This window comes from Schistocerca piceifrons, chromosome 1, assembly GCF_021461385.2.
Source record: "Schistocerca piceifrons isolate TAMUIC-IGC-003096 chromosome 1, iqSchPice1.1, whole genome shotgun sequence".
Lineage (NCBI taxonomy): Eukaryota > Metazoa > Arthropoda > Insecta > Orthoptera > Acrididae > Schistocerca > Schistocerca piceifrons.
In genome coordinates, this window is record NC_060138.1 from 1,075,230,761 (window position 1) to 1,075,249,885 (window position 19,125).

At 41.1% G+C, this 19,125-nt stretch overlaps 1 protein-coding gene across 1 annotated transcript in view; it reads left to right on the forward strand.

Moving 5' to 3' along the window:
- The window catches only part of LOC124777769, a 268,850-nt gene extending 261,287 nt beyond the window's left edge, over positions 1-7,563 (forward strand). The window contains exon 9 of the mRNA XM_047253279.1: positions 6,367-7,563. Coding sequence (XP_047109235.1) covers positions 6,367-6,389 — 23 coding nt within the window. The 3' untranslated portion in view covers positions 6,390-7,563. The remainder of the gene's footprint in view (positions 1-6,366) is intronic.
- The last annotated feature ends 11,562 nt before the right edge of the window (positions 7,564-19,125 follow it).

Here is a 19,125-nt window from a genome sequence, read left to right on the forward strand (position 1 = left end):
TTGTGTTGCTGGGAAATCGTTAATGTACAGGTTGAACAAGATTGGCCCCAGGGGGCTTCCCTGGGGTGCTCCAGATTGGATACCATGTTGTGTTGATTGTTTGCCCTGGACGTCGTGAGATACGAGTGTATGAGACGTACGAGTCCGTCTGGGAAACCAGCTTCGCTTAGTTTGCGTACAAGGCCGTTGTGCCAGATACGGTCGAAAGCTTTTTCGATGTCCAGGAACAGTCCCCACTGCTATCGCCAGGACGGGTTTATATCGATGGTAGGTCGGTGGTCATAATGTTCTGGCTGGTGAGTGTGCGTATTCGTGTGCTTGCAGTGTGCAAGACTTGCCCCTACATGCTCTATACGGCAATTTCTCGCTATCTTCTTCGGACGTCAGTTGTAACGCAGAATGGCACCATCAGTAGCTTGGAAATATTGTACGAAGTGCGGTAGCAGTGAAGTGTAATGCACCATTTTGTTTAAAAGATTAAAAATGAGAGAAGGCACAACAGACTTGCCACATCATATAGGAAGGTAACATCCACAATTTACCTTGGAGGACAAAGTAAATTTCATTCACATACCTATAACTGTCTGACGTTCAGTAAGTTGAAATAATAACTGAATTCTTAATATTGTGGTTGGCTCAGGATAAATAACTGATACCATTCAAAAGTGACGATGCAAGGAAGTCATCAACCTGTGACCTTTCGGACTCGCTGTCGCAGCGCCCGTCTCCTTCGCCTTCGCAATCTTTGCTGGAGATAACGGGTCGTATGAAGAAGAAAGAGAACATTATGTGGAGAAGGTTCCCTCAATTTCGTATGAATAAAAAATTCGAAGTATACTCTCTGACGAGGGAGTTCTATCTCACTACCTCCCCTCCTTCTTGAGAAGATTCTCGATGTGTGTCGCCTGACGTTGTAACGTCCACGCTCGTGTGTACGTTAACTCTTTAAAGCCTGTACTATGATAAGTTGACGGGCTTCACCTTATAGGAAAGGATTTCAGTAAATAGGTTGACCGTGTGTACCTGAATGGAAGCAAACTCGGACTTATACCCAATCAGTAACAACAATGATACGTCAAGCAAGTATAAGTGCAACTACACGTTAGGACGGGTAGAAAAACGTACACTGCAGATGCTACTAATGGTTAATAATACGGTCGCCAGCCTAATTAGGCATTGAGTGAGTTTTTCCCTTGTACAAGTAGATGTACGTACAAGCATAACCACACGTAATAATACTGTATTATATGGTGAATTTTTGAACCAGAAAAATCTACTGAACTAAGATTTTCCCTTTCTGTACTAATTTGAACAAGCTATAAATACACCACATTACACTACAATAATTACTACGACTGCGTTTTGTCTATTGATCCGACTGAAATCGGACATAGGTCACCCTAGAAATAGCACTTTTGACACACACACATACAATGTCAATTTTAATAATGGTAAAACACTGATAAATTTAGGTTTTATCTTGACTTTAACTTTGCTGGTCAAATCAGTGCAATCACCTCAGAATTTAAATGAATAGAAAAGAAAAGAGTGAAAGAGAGGGGGGGGGGGGACCCCGAAACTGTTATGATCACGGTGTTGAAACCATTAACTATTGAAAACATTGAGTACTCAAGATTTAAAAAATATGAATTATTACTCTTATTGTCCAATTACTTCCTCATTTAACTACCATTATTTTTGTCTCAAATTAATTAAGCTTCCTTACTAAGCCAATTCCAAATTTATCTTAGTACTCTGTCAGACCTTTGCTCTTTACTCATATTTTCATTAACAATAAAGCTCATTAAGATTCATTCTAGCATAAATAGGTCTGCAGTTAATTCTTATTAACATAAATTTTAATTCTTTATTTCGAGACACTCGGATTGCACAACATGTGGAAAGGACCCTGTCTAGGTGAGTGATTAGGATAATTCATTGATAGAACAATTCTGGTAAAAGTTAAGTTATTATTGAACAGTCAGGAACAAAATTAACACTGCTCCATCCGAATACAATTCTAAAGATTCAACCTGTGCGAGTTGATGCGGCGGTTGGCGAGCGGCGAGATGGCGAGACGCGCAGCACACATACAATCACAGCTATGGCTTTTGCTGTAGCGGCACTTTGCTTCTTCTTGACGTCGTAATCCTTTTCAATCCAGTGCCATTAGAATATAGCCATGCTGTATAGTCGTCAGACACGGCACATCCGAGGCTCAATGGAACCACTTTTTCCAGGATAGCCTCCTCGATCCGGTACGTGTTCCTCAGACCGATGCCCAACTCCGACTAGTACCGCTGCTGAGCCCGTTATATCGTGCCGCGCCCGTGTGCATTTTCCCGCGCTCGCCTGCCATCCACCTTTTTCCGCTCCCCTACAGATAGGGTATTCACCAAAGGTTTTACATGCCACATATCTTAATACATTGCCTACGCATGGACCAAGCGCACAATTACAATTTCAGACATGTTACAATAGATTCAACATCAGTTACACTTCAATTTTGTTATAACATTGCTTGAAATTTTACATAAATATTAATATTCACATCTAAAGTTGCTTACATTTTCTTTAACATAATGACACGAAAAGAAAAAGAAATGAAATTAAAACATTACGTATATTAATTCATCGAAATTCCAAAGAAAAAATTATTATATGTTCAGTAGTTGTTGTTACAACGTGTCCGGCACAGGACGTACGCGTAATGTTACACTTAACCGGCACAAATAGGCAAACCGTTCAGTGCACAAATATGGAACTGGCGTCAGTATGTTCTGGAAATATTGCACTACGTTTCGATGTTATTTTTATATGTGGCAACAAATTATTAAGACGATTAAGGACAGTTTACGAAAATGCACTTTCTTGCAATGTTACCGAATTTTCGACATGCGGAAACCTTTTTGTTATTGAAGTTAGGTGAACATACCATGCGAACGAAAGCTTAATTTTCATTTATCCCATCAAAGTGCTCTACCATGAGATGCCTCGCCAGGTTAGCCGAGCGCGCTATCGCGCTGCTTCCTGGACTCGGGTAGGCGCGCCGGCCCCGCATCGAATCCACCCGGCGGGTTAACGACGAGGGCCGGTGTGCCGGCCAGCCTGGATGTGGTTTTTAGGCGGTTTTCCACATCCCCCTAGGTGAATCCGAACTGGTCCCCACGTCCCGCCTCATTTACATGGCTCGCAGACATATGAACACTTTCGCGCTATTCCTTGGATTACACTAGTCGCAGACAGTTGGGGTACACTACTTCCTTCCTGGAGGGTACGGGATGGCGGCAGGAAGAGCATCCGGCCACCCTTTCAACTAACATTGCCACATCTGATTAACCATGACGATCCTGCATATCCGCGGGACAAACGGCACAAGCAATAGAAGAAAGAAAGTGCTCTAACATGAGATAATTTTGGTTAAACACGAAGTATAATTGTCAGTTCGCGTGTCAAGTACGTAAGTGGTCGCCCGAGTAGCTCGTTACGACAAACAGATCGCTATGTTTGTAATAAACCAGTTATTAATTTTTCTGATACCCTACTTACATCTAACATAACAAAATATAATATTTTTGCTGTGGGAAGACATGATGAACATCTGGAAATTTGTTTTGTTTATATTTAGGTCTTATCGTAAATCAATCTGAAAATTTGGTTCTGCTAAATAGCAACAAAAATGTTTTAATTTTCACTTTTTTTTTAAAGGTCGCTCCCTCTACTTTCGTGATTTGCTGGAAGTAAGTTCGCTGTGCAAGTAATGGTTCAAAATGGTTAAAATGGCTCTGAGCACTATGGGACTTAACATCTGTGGTCATCAGTCCCCTAGAACTTAGAACTACTTAAGCCTAACTAACCTAAGGGCATCACACACATCCATGCCCGAGGCAGGATTCGAACCTGCGACCGTAGCAGTCGCGCGGTTCCTGACTGAGCGCCTAGAACCGCTAGACCACCGCGGCCGGCTGCAAGTAATGCTAAACCCATGTAAACTACTTCAGTTTCTCTCTTCAGTATTTCTTCGGGCTACGTACATTTCTTTTACCTACCAAACAACATAAATTATGTCGTTACTACGAAAAAGTAGTACCGAGCGAGGTGGCGCAGTGGTTAGCACACTGGACTCGCATTCGGGAGGACGACGGTTCAATCCCGTCTCCGGCCATCCTGATTTAGGTTTTCCGTGATTTCCCTAATTCGTTTCAGGCGAATGCCGAGATGGTTCCTTTGAAAGGGAACGGCCGATTTCCTTCCCAATCCTTACCTAACCCGAGCTTGCGCTCCGTCTCTAATGACCTCGTTGTCGACGGGACGTTAAACACTAACCACCACCACCACCACTACGAAAAAGTAGATAAAACCCAACAGAACTTCCTCAGTTCGAAGTATGCTACAGAGCTCACGTTAGAAAACGGAGAACGCTCTCCGCTTGTGAGTAACTTCCCCCACGCTTTTACTTACGCTGAGTAATTTCTGGGTGAAGTACATTCTCCGACTAGCTTTATACGTGCGATCTTCAGAAAGTCCTACGGAATTTCGGGTGTTAAGTATATAAGGCCCCGGGAGTAGACAACATCCCATTAGAACTACTGACAGCCTTGGGAGAGCAAGTTCTGACAAAACTCTACCATCTGGTGAGCAAGATGTATGAGACAGGCGAAATACCCTCAGACTTCAAGAAGAATATAATAATCCCAATCCCAAAGAAATCAGGAGTGGACAGATGTGAAAATTACCGAACTATCAGTTTAATAACCCACGGCTGCAAAATACTAACGCGAATTCTTGACAGACGAACGGAAAAACTGGTAGAAGCCGACCTCTGGAAAGATCACTTTGGATTCCGTAGAAATATTGGAACACGTGAGGCAATACTGACCTTACGACTTACCTTAGAAAAAAGATTAAGGAAAGACAAACTTACGGTTCTAGCATTTGTAGTATTAGAGAAGGCTTTTGACAATGTTGACTGGAATACTTTCTTTTAAATTCTGAAGGTGGCAGGGGTAAAATACAGGGAGCTAAAGGATATTTGCAATTTGTACAGAAACCAGATGACGGTTATAAGAGTCGAGGGGCATGAAAGGAAAGCAGTGGTTGGGAATAGCGTGAGACAGGGTTGTAACCTCTCCCCGATGTTATTCAATCTGTATATTGAGCAAGCAGTAAAGGAAACAAAAGAAAAATTCGGAGTAGGTATTAAAATCCATGGAGAAGAAATAAAAACTTTGACGTACGCCAATGACATTGTAATTCTGTCAGAGACAACAAAGGACTTGGAATAGCCAACAAAAGCAAAAAGAGGATAATGGAATGTTGTCGAATGAAGTCGGGTGATGCTGAGGGATTTAGATTAGGAAATGAGACGCTTAGTAGTAAACGAGTTTTGCTATTTGGGGAGCAAAATAACTGATGATGGTCGAAGTAGAGAAGATATAAAATGTAGATTGGCAATGGCAAGGAAAGCGTTCCTGAAGAAGAGAAATTTGTTAACATTGATTATAGATTTAAGCGTCAGGAAGTCTTTTCTGAAAGTATTTGTATGAAGTGTAGCCATGTATGGAAGTGAAACATGGACGATAAATAGTTTGGACAAGAAGAGAATAGAAGCTTTCGAAATGTGGTGCTACAGAAGAATGCTGAAGATTAGATGAGTAGATCACATAACTAATGAGGAGGTACTGAACAGAATTGGGAGAAGAGGAGTTTGTGGCACAACTTGACTAGAAGAAGGGATCGGTTGGTAGGACATGTTCTAAGGCATCAAGGGGTCACCAATTCAGTATTGGAGGGCAGCGTGGACGGTAAAAATCGTAGAGGGAGACCAAGAGATGAGTACACTAAGCAGATTCAGAAGGATGTATGTTGCAGTAGGTACTGGGAGATGAAGAAGCTTGCACAGGATAGAGTGGCATGGAGAGCTGCAGCAAACCAGTCTCAGGACTGAAGACAACAACAATTACAGCCTCCGTTTTATTCATACGACCCAATGAGAACAATTTATACCGCAGCGTCAACCACATATCAATCTCGATATTCATCTGCTTCACCTTAATTAGAACCATTCAGTCTTTGTTCGACGTTTACGTTTATTGCTGTTTGAGGCGCCATGTCACGGATTGCATGGCCCCTCCCGCCAGAGGCTCGAGTCCTTCCACGGGCATGGGCGTTTGTGTTGTTCTTAGCATAAGTTTGTTTCATTAGTAAGTCTAGGCCGATGACTTAAACAGTCTGGTCCCTTAGGCATTCACACACATTTGAACGAATTTTTTGTTCCGTGTGCTTGCTTCAAGAGAGGTTAGATGGCATGCGTATCAGCGGAAATTACGGAAGCATATAATGATTTCACTTGGTTTTGTTTTGCAGAATGCGCCCCGGCGTCCGAGTGAGGCTGAGCAGAAGAAGCACATTCAGTGGGTGGTCACGCGGTTCGCTGCGGCCAAAGAGCCCCGCCGTCTTCCCAGCGAGGTGCCCGGGCAGCGAAGCGGTTCCGGGCCTCCCGAGAGTCGATCTGCCACCAACGGAGATACTTACGGCTTATGCATGTATTGTAAGGACTTGATGGTGCAGCACGAGTGAAGGGATGTTGCACGCCAAGAAATTTCCGTGCTCCCATTAACGGACGGTGCCTTGAACGCTGTGGGCACTAAATTTAAGTGTCTCCTTGTTTCTGTTAGTGTACAGTGATGTGGCCTTCCTATCTTGACACAGACAGAGAGAAAACTCCCATATACTTCCTTCTTACTTACCTGATTTTGTAACTTACAGATTTATCATAATTTATCCTCTTTTTCCGTATTTTGTTGGTGGAGAAAGAAATAAGAAACACCCACATTACTTATTTATTACTATTTACACACACTAGGAGATCCCTGGTAATCGGATTTTTGTAATTCTTTACATTCATGGTAATTGACGTTCAGAATTCAATTATCAGTCACCAAAAATACTTCAGTGCAACACTAAAAATTCTCGAGAAAATCGACTTCGAAATTTTCCAATGACCATGAATTCACCAAAGTAAATGAGAGTTTTCTGATGGATCGTATGGCTCACTTGGTACTGTTGGACTAGAGTAACCAACTAATGAATGGATCATTGGTTCAAATCTCTCTATGGATTTTTCGTTTTTTCTTTTTTTGTTCAAATCGAATATCTGCAGCATTTAAAAATAAAATTAATCAAACTTGTGATAAACAGCACATATCTAATCATCATGTTTTTATGAAAAATGTATGTCTTCCTGTTTCTAATATCATATCACACGCAAAATTCCAGTTTTCAGTGCAAATTTAAAGTAGTAATCTGATATTTTACAAATATGGTTAATATATTTCGAATGTTTTCTTTTAAATTCAACATCTTTATTAACAGTCTTTTATAAAATATTGGCAATTACGAATTTGTATTTGCAGTGCATGCAGTATGTAATTAGAAACAAGAAGATATACACTTTCCATCAAAAATTTTATTACATATGTGTTAATTAGCATGTATTTGATGAATCCTATATTCAAATGATCTAGGTACTGGAACTGAACGAAAAAAAAACTAAAAAGAAGGCCATAGTGGGATCGAACCAGCGATCCACTGATTACCCAGTTATCATCCTGTGACGCCACACGAGCTGTCGTGAAAAATCGCATTAATTTTAGTCAATTATTTGCTTGGAAATCTTCAGAGTTGACTTTCCGGAGAATTTCTTAGACTTCCATCGAACTGCTGTGCGAGATCGATATTTCAGTTCTGAAAGTCAATTACCATGAATACAAAAAAGTACAAAAATCCGACTGCTGGGCACTCTACTTGTCAGAAAAGTCACTGGCAACTTTACAAGAAATCAACTATCACTGAGAGTTTCTGTAGACAATCACAGTCGCTGCTGCTTGCAACTGTACACTGTCCACCAACTCACGTACAAACTCTATCGGTGAGTATACTTCACAGTCCTGAAAGGAAAATTTACTACTTTTATACTCAATGTACAGTAAACATATTGCTGTTAATGCAAAAATAGATACTTGTGTCACCAGTAGATACATATTGTAAGTTTAACGTTTTTGCAGGTTCATATTAAAGTATTCACTATGACTCTGAAAGCCCTTTGTAACAATATTGCAGGAGACATGTCAGTCTGCGCCCTGAGAACCGGTATGTCTATCAAATGTAGACATATTACCATTGACTGCCATAAAGACTGAGCCCCAAAATGGAATTTGATGTCTTCTTTTCCAAATCTCGTGAGATGCCAAGCGTCTGTGCCTAACTATTTTTGTACAGTATTTTAACATTTTATACAATTTTTCGATAGCCTTTTTATGAATTAACAATGTTTGACAAGTGTCGAGCTCTTATCGTCATCTATTTTTTATGACAAAATAATACAGAATCACATTTTTGGATTATCTAGTAGAGTAATGCGAATGAAAATCATACTGTCATCAAGACTGCAATAAAATAAGCCGCAGAAGTGGTCAGCATTTCATTGCAAATGTGCAAAATAACCTAACTGTCGCCGACGCCTCTTTCTTTAAAAATGGGTTCACTTCAGAGTAGTAAGTGTTGTGATTATGTTCTGTGTAGATGTACACGACACCAGTGATCAAATGCATTAGAAGAATATGTGTCAAAGCGCTTATTCGTTGGCAGCCTACCTTTTGTGTGAAAACTCATCACTCTGCTGGTCACAGGAATTACCAGTACATTTCAGGCTGCCCCTTGAAATGATAATGCCAGAAAATATGTCAAGCACGTGGCCGAGAGGAGCATCACAGCGACTTTGTTCCAGCACATATGCATTACGGATCGAGTTTGAAAGAAAATTCGACTGTCTTTCGATGCCAGCGTCACTCAATAGCTATTTTTCCACCCGTGGGCAATTTAAAGGTAGAGAAAGTTCTGTTATTTTGCTGGCCACGCACGAAAATCCTTTTCATGTAATGACTGTAATAGTATGTCTGTGCATCTGCGAACCTTCGTCAACTTTGGATGAAAATTAAGAGGCTCTGAGTGATTCTTTCCATAGAACATTAATGAAAGGGAAGATGCACGTCCAAGGTGAAGAGGCACTGTGTGCTAAATGTCAACGAACCAGTGACGAAGCCCGGTCTCTGTACATCCAGTAATGAAATGCTATCCATTTCTCAGTAGTAACAAACAAATCCTATGTGAAACGAAAGATCATCATCGCACCTTGCAACTGTTGATATTTTACTCAATATAATTAACGAATAAATCAAATCATTAAAAGTGTGTGACGTAATGGAAACGCAATTAACTCTTATACGAAAATCGGTTTTCTTTCATTATAGAGCATTTGACACAGTTTCATAGAGGACGAAATTCGTGTTGCAGAATGACTTCATCATTTTCTGTAAGCGAAATAGAGCAAGCAACATTTCCTTTGCGTAATCATCCTTCCATATTTGCCCTTTTGACTTAGCTTGCCACATAATCTGGTTACAAGTAACTAAGTTACTCTCCCGTTTCTCCGGCTAGCCCATAGGGCACTTACGCTTCTTAAGTTCTTAGTATTACATGTAGATTTGGTGTACTTAACTATTTATTATCAGATGCCCATATGTTATCTAATCTCATACCAATTTCTTACGAACCCAAAGGGTTCCACAAGTTCGCAGGAAACGTGTAGGAAAGACACAGTTCTCCTTCTTGAACATGTCACATATTTAAACTTATTACTTCATCAGTAGTAACTAATAAGTAGTGCAACTCGTCTGCAGATATAAAGATATATGTTTGCTTATTTTATTCCCGATACTTATGAAGAAAAAAGACTTACAGTATTTGGAGTATCAGTGACAATATAAACTTTGGCTAATAATAAGTGGTGGTCTGTGAAATAATGATGGTTCATTGAAATTTGTATGTGAAATTTTGTGATATATTTTGTAAGATATTTTATCCATTTAGAAAAAATTTTCGCTGTAATAAAATACCAAAAAAGTAGAAAGATATTACATAAGGAAAATATTTCAACGTATACGCACATAAGTTTGTATTTTAAATGATACTTATTTATAGCAAGTAACAGGCCATAATTCATTGATGAAGTCAATAAATATTTTGTACCAATTTGAAGCTGTTATTTTGTGCATTGTAAAGAAGAGAGCAGTATTTATTTATTTTCCTAAAGATGTCGACTCGTTTAAATTTAAGAGTGTTTCAGAAAATATGAACGATTAAAAATTGCGTAATTTTTACAGATTAATAACAAAAATGTAACTTCTATGTGACTTCGACATGCAAAACAAGCGAGTAAAATTTTTTGCGTTTTTGTGACCGTACACACACCTTTGTTTACTTCTATGTTGTCTTTTCTTGCCGAGACAGTAGCAAATAAAAGTAGATGTTCACAATGATAAAGAAACAATACATGGCGTTTCGCAAGTCTGTGCTTGCCGAAACATTTATAGTATGAATTCGTCAGCAGCCAACTAGTTTCCACCAATTTTAACAATGCTGATCAGTTCAACGAACTTGGACACCCAGCTTCAATGCTTTGTGTTTCCTTTACACAGAACATTACACTGTATTTAAGGCTGTAGTAACATTAACATAGGTGTAGTAAGCTACATTTTCGCCTGTCAGATGCTGTTATGAATCAAACGACGTAGGCCAAACAAACTATTCTTACAGATTGTATTATATTTCTTAAATAATGGTCATTATCTTACATAAACACATTTCGTTACAAACTAGAAATACGCAAGCATGCTCAAAATGTACAGGTATGCCGTAACAGCGGCTCTCAAAATTACGTAATGCTGTTGTCAATGAATAATTCGCAATAACGAATTAATCTGAAAACTAAATATTCGAGGCGTGTTTTTATAAGTAAGTACCGTTTTGAAATTAAAAAAAGATGGGCTAAGATATCTCAATAATTTTATTTTTACTTGAAAGCCTGTACCTTAATCTACTTTCTACATAATTTCCGTCAATATTGAGACACTTGTCATAACGTTGTACCAGTTTTTGAATACGCTCCTCATAGAAGTCTGCCGCCTGACTTGTTAACCACTGCATCACTACTGTTTTGACTTCGTCATCGTCTTGAAGACGCTGACCGCCCTGGTGTTTCTTCAAGTGCAGGAACAGATGGTACTCACTGGGCGAAAGATCGGGGCTGTACGGAGGATGGTTTAAGAGTTTCCCATCGAAAACATGTGATGAGATCTTTGGTCTGATTCGCCACATGCGGACTGGCTTTGTCTTGCAGCAAAACGATGCCTTTGCTCAACTTCCATGGAATGTCGCTTTGATTCTGGTGTGACGTAGGCCACCCATGTTTCATCGCCCGTAACAATTTGGCTTAATAAATCATCACCGTCGTTGTGGTACCGCTCAAGGAAAGTCAGTTCACTGTCTAAACGTTTGGTTTTGTGCACAGCCGTCAACATTTTCGGTACCCAACGTGCGCACAATTTTCGGTAATTCAAGTGCTCGGTCACAATGCCATACAAAACACTACGAGAAACATTAGGAAAGTCTTCCCCGCAAGGAGGAAATCGTAAAGCGTCTCACCTTATTGTCCACTTTCTGCACCAAACTATCATTAACGACCGAAGGACGCCCACTACGTTGTCCATCATGCACATTTGTGCGGCCATCTTCAAATGCTCTCACCCACTTTCTTACCATTCCATCACTCATAATATTTTCTCCGTAAACTGCACAGATCTCACCATGAATATCGATCGCTTTGAGGCCTTTAGCACTAAGAAATCTTATGACAGCCAGTACTTCACAGTCGGTGGGACTCACGATTATCGGAGGCATCTTAAACACTCAGTACACAACGTAAACAAGGAAGAATCAGTGCGTAGATTAAGGTACAGGCTTTAATGTAAAAATAAAATTATTGAAATATATTAGCACGTCTTTTTTTTAATTTTAAAACGGTACTTACTTAAAAAAAACACGCCTCGTATTTAGAAATCCATTAATAGTTATCTTTCATTTAAATACCTTCAAACCATTTTTTTTTACTTGCAGAATGGACAAATGTGGTGACTACTGCAAATTCGGAAGGCAAAGCAATTAGTAAGAATGGTTCGCTGGAATAACGACAGCCGCTAAGCTGCTGTATTAAATTGAATATCTCTGTCTACTTTCTTAGTAAATAGGAGAGAAAGGTATATGTTGCTTGGCTCTTGTTCGATCGTGTTTTCACTAAAGTTTGTCAGCAAACTTTTCCATGATTCATGAGAACGCGAGCTTTTAAACTTTCTGTCAATTCCACCTGACAAGACTCCCAGACTGATGTGCAATGCTCAAGAACTTACTGACAGTGAGTATTTTAGCTGCCTTCTCTGTGGATGAATCACATTTCCTTCGTATTCTCCCTTTGAATGTGTTTGGCATCTACTCTTTCTAGGATTTGTTTGTTGTGGCCATCCCACCTTAAATCGCAACGTATTTTACAGCTTTTACTGATTCATGTGATTAATCTAATAATATTTGGTCTGAAATTAAAATCTCCTGGGTAGTTACGTCGCGTCATATTTCTTCAAACAATCGACGTTCCCATCCCTCTGCTGGGATTTTCTTCAGGATCTCGTGGTGCAGATGGGGCACTGTCAGAGACCAGTATCGTCTTCTCTCATAAAGGGGAGTTTTCTCGCGCTTGTGCTAGAGAAGCGGGATTCTGGGATAAGAAACCCTGGGCAACTATTGGTGAACCATCGTCATTGGATAGTAAGAGAAGTTTTCCTGCGTTAATGCTGAAGAAAGGGGTTATTGGCTAGCCGCGCGGGATTAGCCGAGAGGTCTCAGGCGCTGCAGTCATGGACTATGCGGCTGGTCCCGGCGGAGGTTCGAACCTCCCTCGGGCATGGGTGTGTGTGTTTGTCCTTGGGATAATTTAGGTTAAGCAGTGTGTAAGCTAAGGACTGACGACCTTAGCAGTTAATTCCCATAAGATTTCACACACATTTGAACATTTTTGGTTATTGGCTAAAAGTCGTGTAGCTACCATGGTGGGCCAACGTCACTTCTCAGAAAGAGATGCAAGCCGGAGTGGCCGAGCGGTTCTAGGCGCTTCAGTCTGGAGCCGCTACGGTCGCAGGTTCGAATCCTGCCTCGGGCATGGATGTGTGTGATGTCCTTAGGTTAGTTAGGTTTAAGTAGTTCTAAGTTCTAGGGGACTGATGACCTCAGCTGTTAAGTCGCATAGTGCTCAGAGCCATTTGAACCATTAGAAAGAGATTTTTCCCGCACATGTGCCGGAGAAGCGTTATTGGTTAAAATTGCTCCTGCTGCTGTAAATGGCCCCACATCATTGCCTACAAGCGAAACGGGCAGTGCATGAAAGGGGGGCTTATCCAAAATATTATTGGCCGCAGAAGTGGTTTCCAGGGCGTTGTTTGTATTACTCGCATGCCGCGGCCGCTTATTCACTTCCTTGATGGAGTGAGCCACGATGCTGGAAGGGTGATTCCATGAGAACGAGCAAAAATTTAACGAGACGTAGAGGATACTCCACTGAACAATTTGAGGTAGCGAACTTGGGGTCGGAGAAGCCAGCTTGGGGAGATAATAGGAATAAAGTTACATTACTGTGTACTTTTTTATTTACATTAGTTACGGTTAACTGCAAATACCATTACTGACACAATGAACGTACCATTTGTACTCTATCTTCCAAAATCTGCTGAAACTGATAGACATCAACCACAATGCAAGCATGACATCGGCGAACAAGATTCTGACGCACCCTGACAAATATGAATCACGCCACAGGTAGCTAAATTGCTGACAATTAATTCCATGTCCGTCTCTACTGCGGTCTCATGCACAAGTGACTTTAGGTATTCCCATAGAAAATAATCAGTGGGATTCAGGTCAGGTCACCTCACGGCCATGGAATGGGACCTCCCCTTCCAATCCAGCGACCACGAAATACAGCATTGAGATGGTTGCGGACATCCACATTGAAGTGAGACGGTGGTACAGTAGTCATGTAGCATCCACTTCATCTCACGAACAGCCAAGGTTACGATCTCCAAACAACTTAAGTAGAATTCTTTGCACGAACCTCAAGTACGCGTGGCCATTCAGATGGCCAGGTAGAAGATGTGGCTCGACCTCCTTGTTTCCTTCCAGTTGTAAATAAGCTGGAAAAAAGTAACGCTATACAAAGCCGTAGTCAAATTTACTTCCATATCTCCTTAAGCTGGCTTCTCCGACCCGAGGTTCCCTACCTGAAATTGTTCAAGCGTCCTCTATCTCCTGTTAAATTTTTGCGCGCTTTTATGAAAACACCCTGTATGGAGGTTATATGCGTTCTTGGAATTTTCAATCACTTCTCGGACTTTCCTTAGCCAACACACGTACGTTATTGAAATTAATGTCAAGGCCGCATAATTGGTCTTTCCAACCATTTAAGCGCGATTAACCTCAACTACCAGTCATGTACTAAAAAGCTACAATCTGCAGGTTTTACTGTATTTTGTTATAAATATCAGGTTCAAACGAGATTACTACTTTTGCAGTCTAATTCTTTATCGACACACTTTCCGCATCGTCTGCGCTTACGTAAAGTGATCGGGAATTTTGGTTGGCCTAGCACTCAAAGTAAGATTTCACCGTCGTGGTGCAACCCACGAGCGGTTAAGCTGTTCACTGCACGTGCAGTTGTTGAGATGACTCATGACTGGTTTAAATTGTGACACAATGCCCTACATCTCTCTCTTATGTCAGGGCGATAAAGGAACGGAGGATGCAGTGGAAAACACCAACACCCAGAACAACAGTGCAGTAACGAATTTCACTCAGTGCGCATTTTCTTTGCTAAATCATCGATAACGGTTGGATACACTGTGAGGGAGAAGAATCTGGAGTAACCTGACAATTAATTTCGTGTTCAATTGAGTAACGATTTATTACAAAAATTGAGTATCATTCGTTAGACATATCAAACAGCAGTTGCTAACTGTCGTCCCTTGCGTATTGGACCCGGTTGTGAGTAATCACCGCGCGATAGCCTCATCACACACAGGAGATTTGATTTGACTTGTGGCAGAAAAGTAGACATGCGCACAATAAGAGGGACCGACACAGACAGAAACTAAGAAGGCAAATGACCTCATCATCAACTCCGACCGAATGTAATGAAGCCGTGAATAAAGTACCATACATAGGGAGAAATAGGCATTCTTGAAACTGGCGACCCATGGCATAGTTTAACAGCTTGAACTACGACCGTTATTATAACTCCCGTGGCCACGTCTTACAAGTACAGACTCACTCAACATTGAATCTAAAAATATTGCAGAGTGAAACCAAAGAAGAGAATCAGAGGCAGAGGTTTCACTGGATTCTTGATATAAATATGCGGGTGGTAGGTTACGTGGATAACACAAGATCGACGTGCTCGATCTAAAACGTCACACGAAGTGATTAAAATACACTAGCGATAAACAAAAAGAATATTGTGATTCACTCCCCACTCCTGATGGCGCAGACACCGCCAGGTTTGAACATGAGCAAACTTATAAATTTCATCCCGAATTTACACTTTAGAACCGCGTTCTAGCAGAAACGTCTGTGCTCACCGAAGCTTGGAACAGTAGTGTATCTTCCCAGAACTTAACATCCCCGCTGGACACTGAGTTCAAAACAAAACTCTTATAGTGGAGACGGTCACAGCCAATTTTCAACACCCATTACACAACGCGCGATGAATTTTCTTTCCCCGGTATGAAGGAAAAGAAGGCAAGCATCGCCTCAAATTGACCCGAAGACGGTATGTTATTGTTTTTATGCGTGAGGCTAAATAAGGAAATGGGATAAGGACAGGAATGAGACCGCTGATTTCATAGTCACAAGAGAATGGCTCTGAGCACTATGGGACTTAACATCTGAGGTCATCAGTCCCCTAGAACTTAGAACTACTTAAACCTAACTAACCTAAGGACATCACACACATCCATGCCGGAGGCAGGATTCGAACCTGCGACCGTAGCGGTCGCGCGGTTCCAGACTGAAGCGCCTAGAACCGCTCGGCCACTCCGGCCGGCAGTCACAAGAGAAAATTAAAGTAAAATAACTTATCCATTAGAAATCCTTTCCCAGGCGTCGGCAAGTGTCAGAACAATGTGGATTATGTATAAAGATTAAATGTGTAAACCCGCAACAGTTCAAAAATAAAGTTATGAAAGATACACACTAGCAATATCCACATCAAGGAAGGTACATGCAAATAACAACTACCTTTGGAGCTCCAGAGGCTGTCCACCAGGACATCTACACTACCTGATCAGAAGTACCCCGACACCTCCTAGTGGACATTAGTCTTTATGATTGCTTCAACCCTGCTGGGGACACTTTCAATGATGTGTGTAAACGTCTGTGGAGGAATGGCACCCTATTCTTCCTCGAGAGCCGAAACCAGAGATGTTACTGATGTTGGACGCAGTGGACTGGAGCGAAGTCGACGTTATAACTCATTCCAAAGACGTTCCATTGGTTTCAAGTCGGTACCCTAAACAGACCAGTCCATTTCCGGATTGAAGTTGTCCATCAACTATTGGCTCACAGACGTTGCTTTATAAAAGAGTGCATTGTCATGATGACCATATTTAGAAATTTTATACACCCACTCGCTCACAGAAAGATCCATACCTAAAGGATAGAAAATTGATCAAGTCACACCAATACCCAGAAAGGGAAGCAGGAGTAATGCGCTGAATTACAGGCCTATATCACAAACGTTGATTTGCAGTAGGGTTTTGGAACGTATACTGTATTCGAACATTATGAAGTACCTCGAAGAAAACGATTTATTGACATATAGTCAGCACGAATTCAGAAAATATCGTTCTTGTGAAACACAACTAGCTCTTTATACTCATGAAGTAATGAGTGGTATCGACAGGGGATGTCAAATTGATTCCATATTTTTAGATTTCCAGAAGGCTTTCTTTCGACACCGTTCCTCATAAGCGTCTGCTAACCAAACTGCGTGCCTACGGAGTAACGCCTCAGTCGTGCGACTGGATTCGTAATTTCCTGTCAGAAAGGTCACTATTAGCAGTAATAACGGAAAGTCATCGAGTAAAACGTAAGGAATATCCGGCGTTCCCCAAAGAAGTGTTATAGGCCCTCTATTGTTCCTGTTTGTATATTAACGACATAGGAGACAATCTGAGTAACCGTCTTAGATTGTTTGCATTTACCGTGTTGTAAAGTCATCAGATGACCAAAACGATTTGCAAAATGATTTAGATAAGATATCTGTATGGTGCGAAAAGTGGCAATTGACCCTGTGTAAAGAAAAATGTGAAGTTATTTACATAACTACTAAAACAAATCCGCTAAATTTCGATTACGCTGCAAGTCACACAAATCTGAAGTCTGTAAATTCAACTAAATACTTAGGGATTACAATTACAAATAACCTAAATTGGAACGATCACATAGATGACTTAAGACTGCGATTCAATGGCAGAACACTTAGAAGGTGCAACTGTTCTACTAAAGAGGCAGGTTACACCACGCTTGTCCGCCCTATTCTGGAGTACTGCTGTGCGGTGTGGGACCCGCATCAGGTGGGACTGACGGATGACATCGAAAAAGTACAAAGCAGAGCAGCTCGTTTTGTATTATCGTGAAATAGGGGAGATAGTGTCACAGACATGATACGTGAATTGGAGTGGCAATCATTAAAACAAAGGCGTTTTTCGTTGCGACGGGATCTTCTCGTGAAATTTCAATCACCAATTTTCTCTTCCGATTGCGAAAACATTCTGTTGCCATCCATCTACATAGGGAGAAATGATCATCACGATAAAATAAGGGAAACCAGGTCTCACACAGAAAAATTTAAGTGCTCGTTTTTCCCCCGCGCCGTTCGAGAGTGGAACGGTAAAGAGACAGCTTGAAGGTGCTTCATTGAACCCTCTGCCAGGTACTTTATTGTGAATAGCAAAAATCACGTAGATGTAGATGTACTCGTACAATCATCGTCTCAGAAATGTTTCTCTGGAGTTCACAGTACACAGTGCTGTAATACGTGTTCATATCTTTCCGAATTTAGCGTCTTTTTAATATCGATATGAGAACCAAGAAAACCACCCTCATTCTGTAATTACTACCTCCCCGGCACTTGACTGTTGGCACTATACACGATGGCTGATAACATTCCCCAGGCGTTCAACAAACCCAAAGCCTTCCATCGCATTGCCACAGGATATAGCATTATTTATCACACCAAAACACTCGTTCCTAATCACCCACTTTCCAGGGGTATCCCTCATTACATCGTCTGAAGCGTCAATTGGCATTTTATGTCATATCAGGAGCTGCTCGATCATTGAACCCCATTCTTTTCAATCCCGTACGCACAATCTTTGTGCTAATTCGGTTGCTGATAACACACTGGAATTCACGAGCGAATTCTTCCACCGATTTTATAAAATTTTTTACGTCGAGCATTTTGGAGGATGGTACATGAGATCTGACTGGTCTTGGTTAGCTGTGGGTGTTCCTTCACGTTTCCGCTTCACAATCAGATCACCAACAGTCGACTTGGGCAGCGCTAAAAGTTTTTCTACTCACTACTAGTCCACGTTCGAACTCACCCAACTTTCCTGACCAACCCATTCTACTGCCAACCCAGTACCCTACGCGTCCCTTTACACTGACGGGTCCGCAATTCTTTGATATCTAGTGGTCAATTCCCCATAACATAAAGGTGTCCCGATACTTTTGATCAGATGGTGTACATATACAGGGTGGTCCATTGATCGTGCCCGGGCCAAATATCTCACGAAATAAGCGTCAAACGAAAAAACTACAAAGACCGAAACTTGTTTAGCTTGAAGGGGGAAACCAGATGGCGCTGCGGTTGGCTCGCTAGATGGCGCTGCCATATGTCAAACGGATATAAACTGCGTTTTTTCAAATAGGAACCCCCATTTTTATTACATATCCGTGTAGTACATAAAGAAATATGAATGTTTTAGTTGGACCACTTTTTTCAATTTGTGATAGATGGCGCTGTAATAGTCACAAATATATGGCTCTCAATTTTAGACGAACAGTTGGTAACAGGTAGGTTTTTTAAATTAAAATACAGAACGTTGGTACGTTTGAACATTTTAT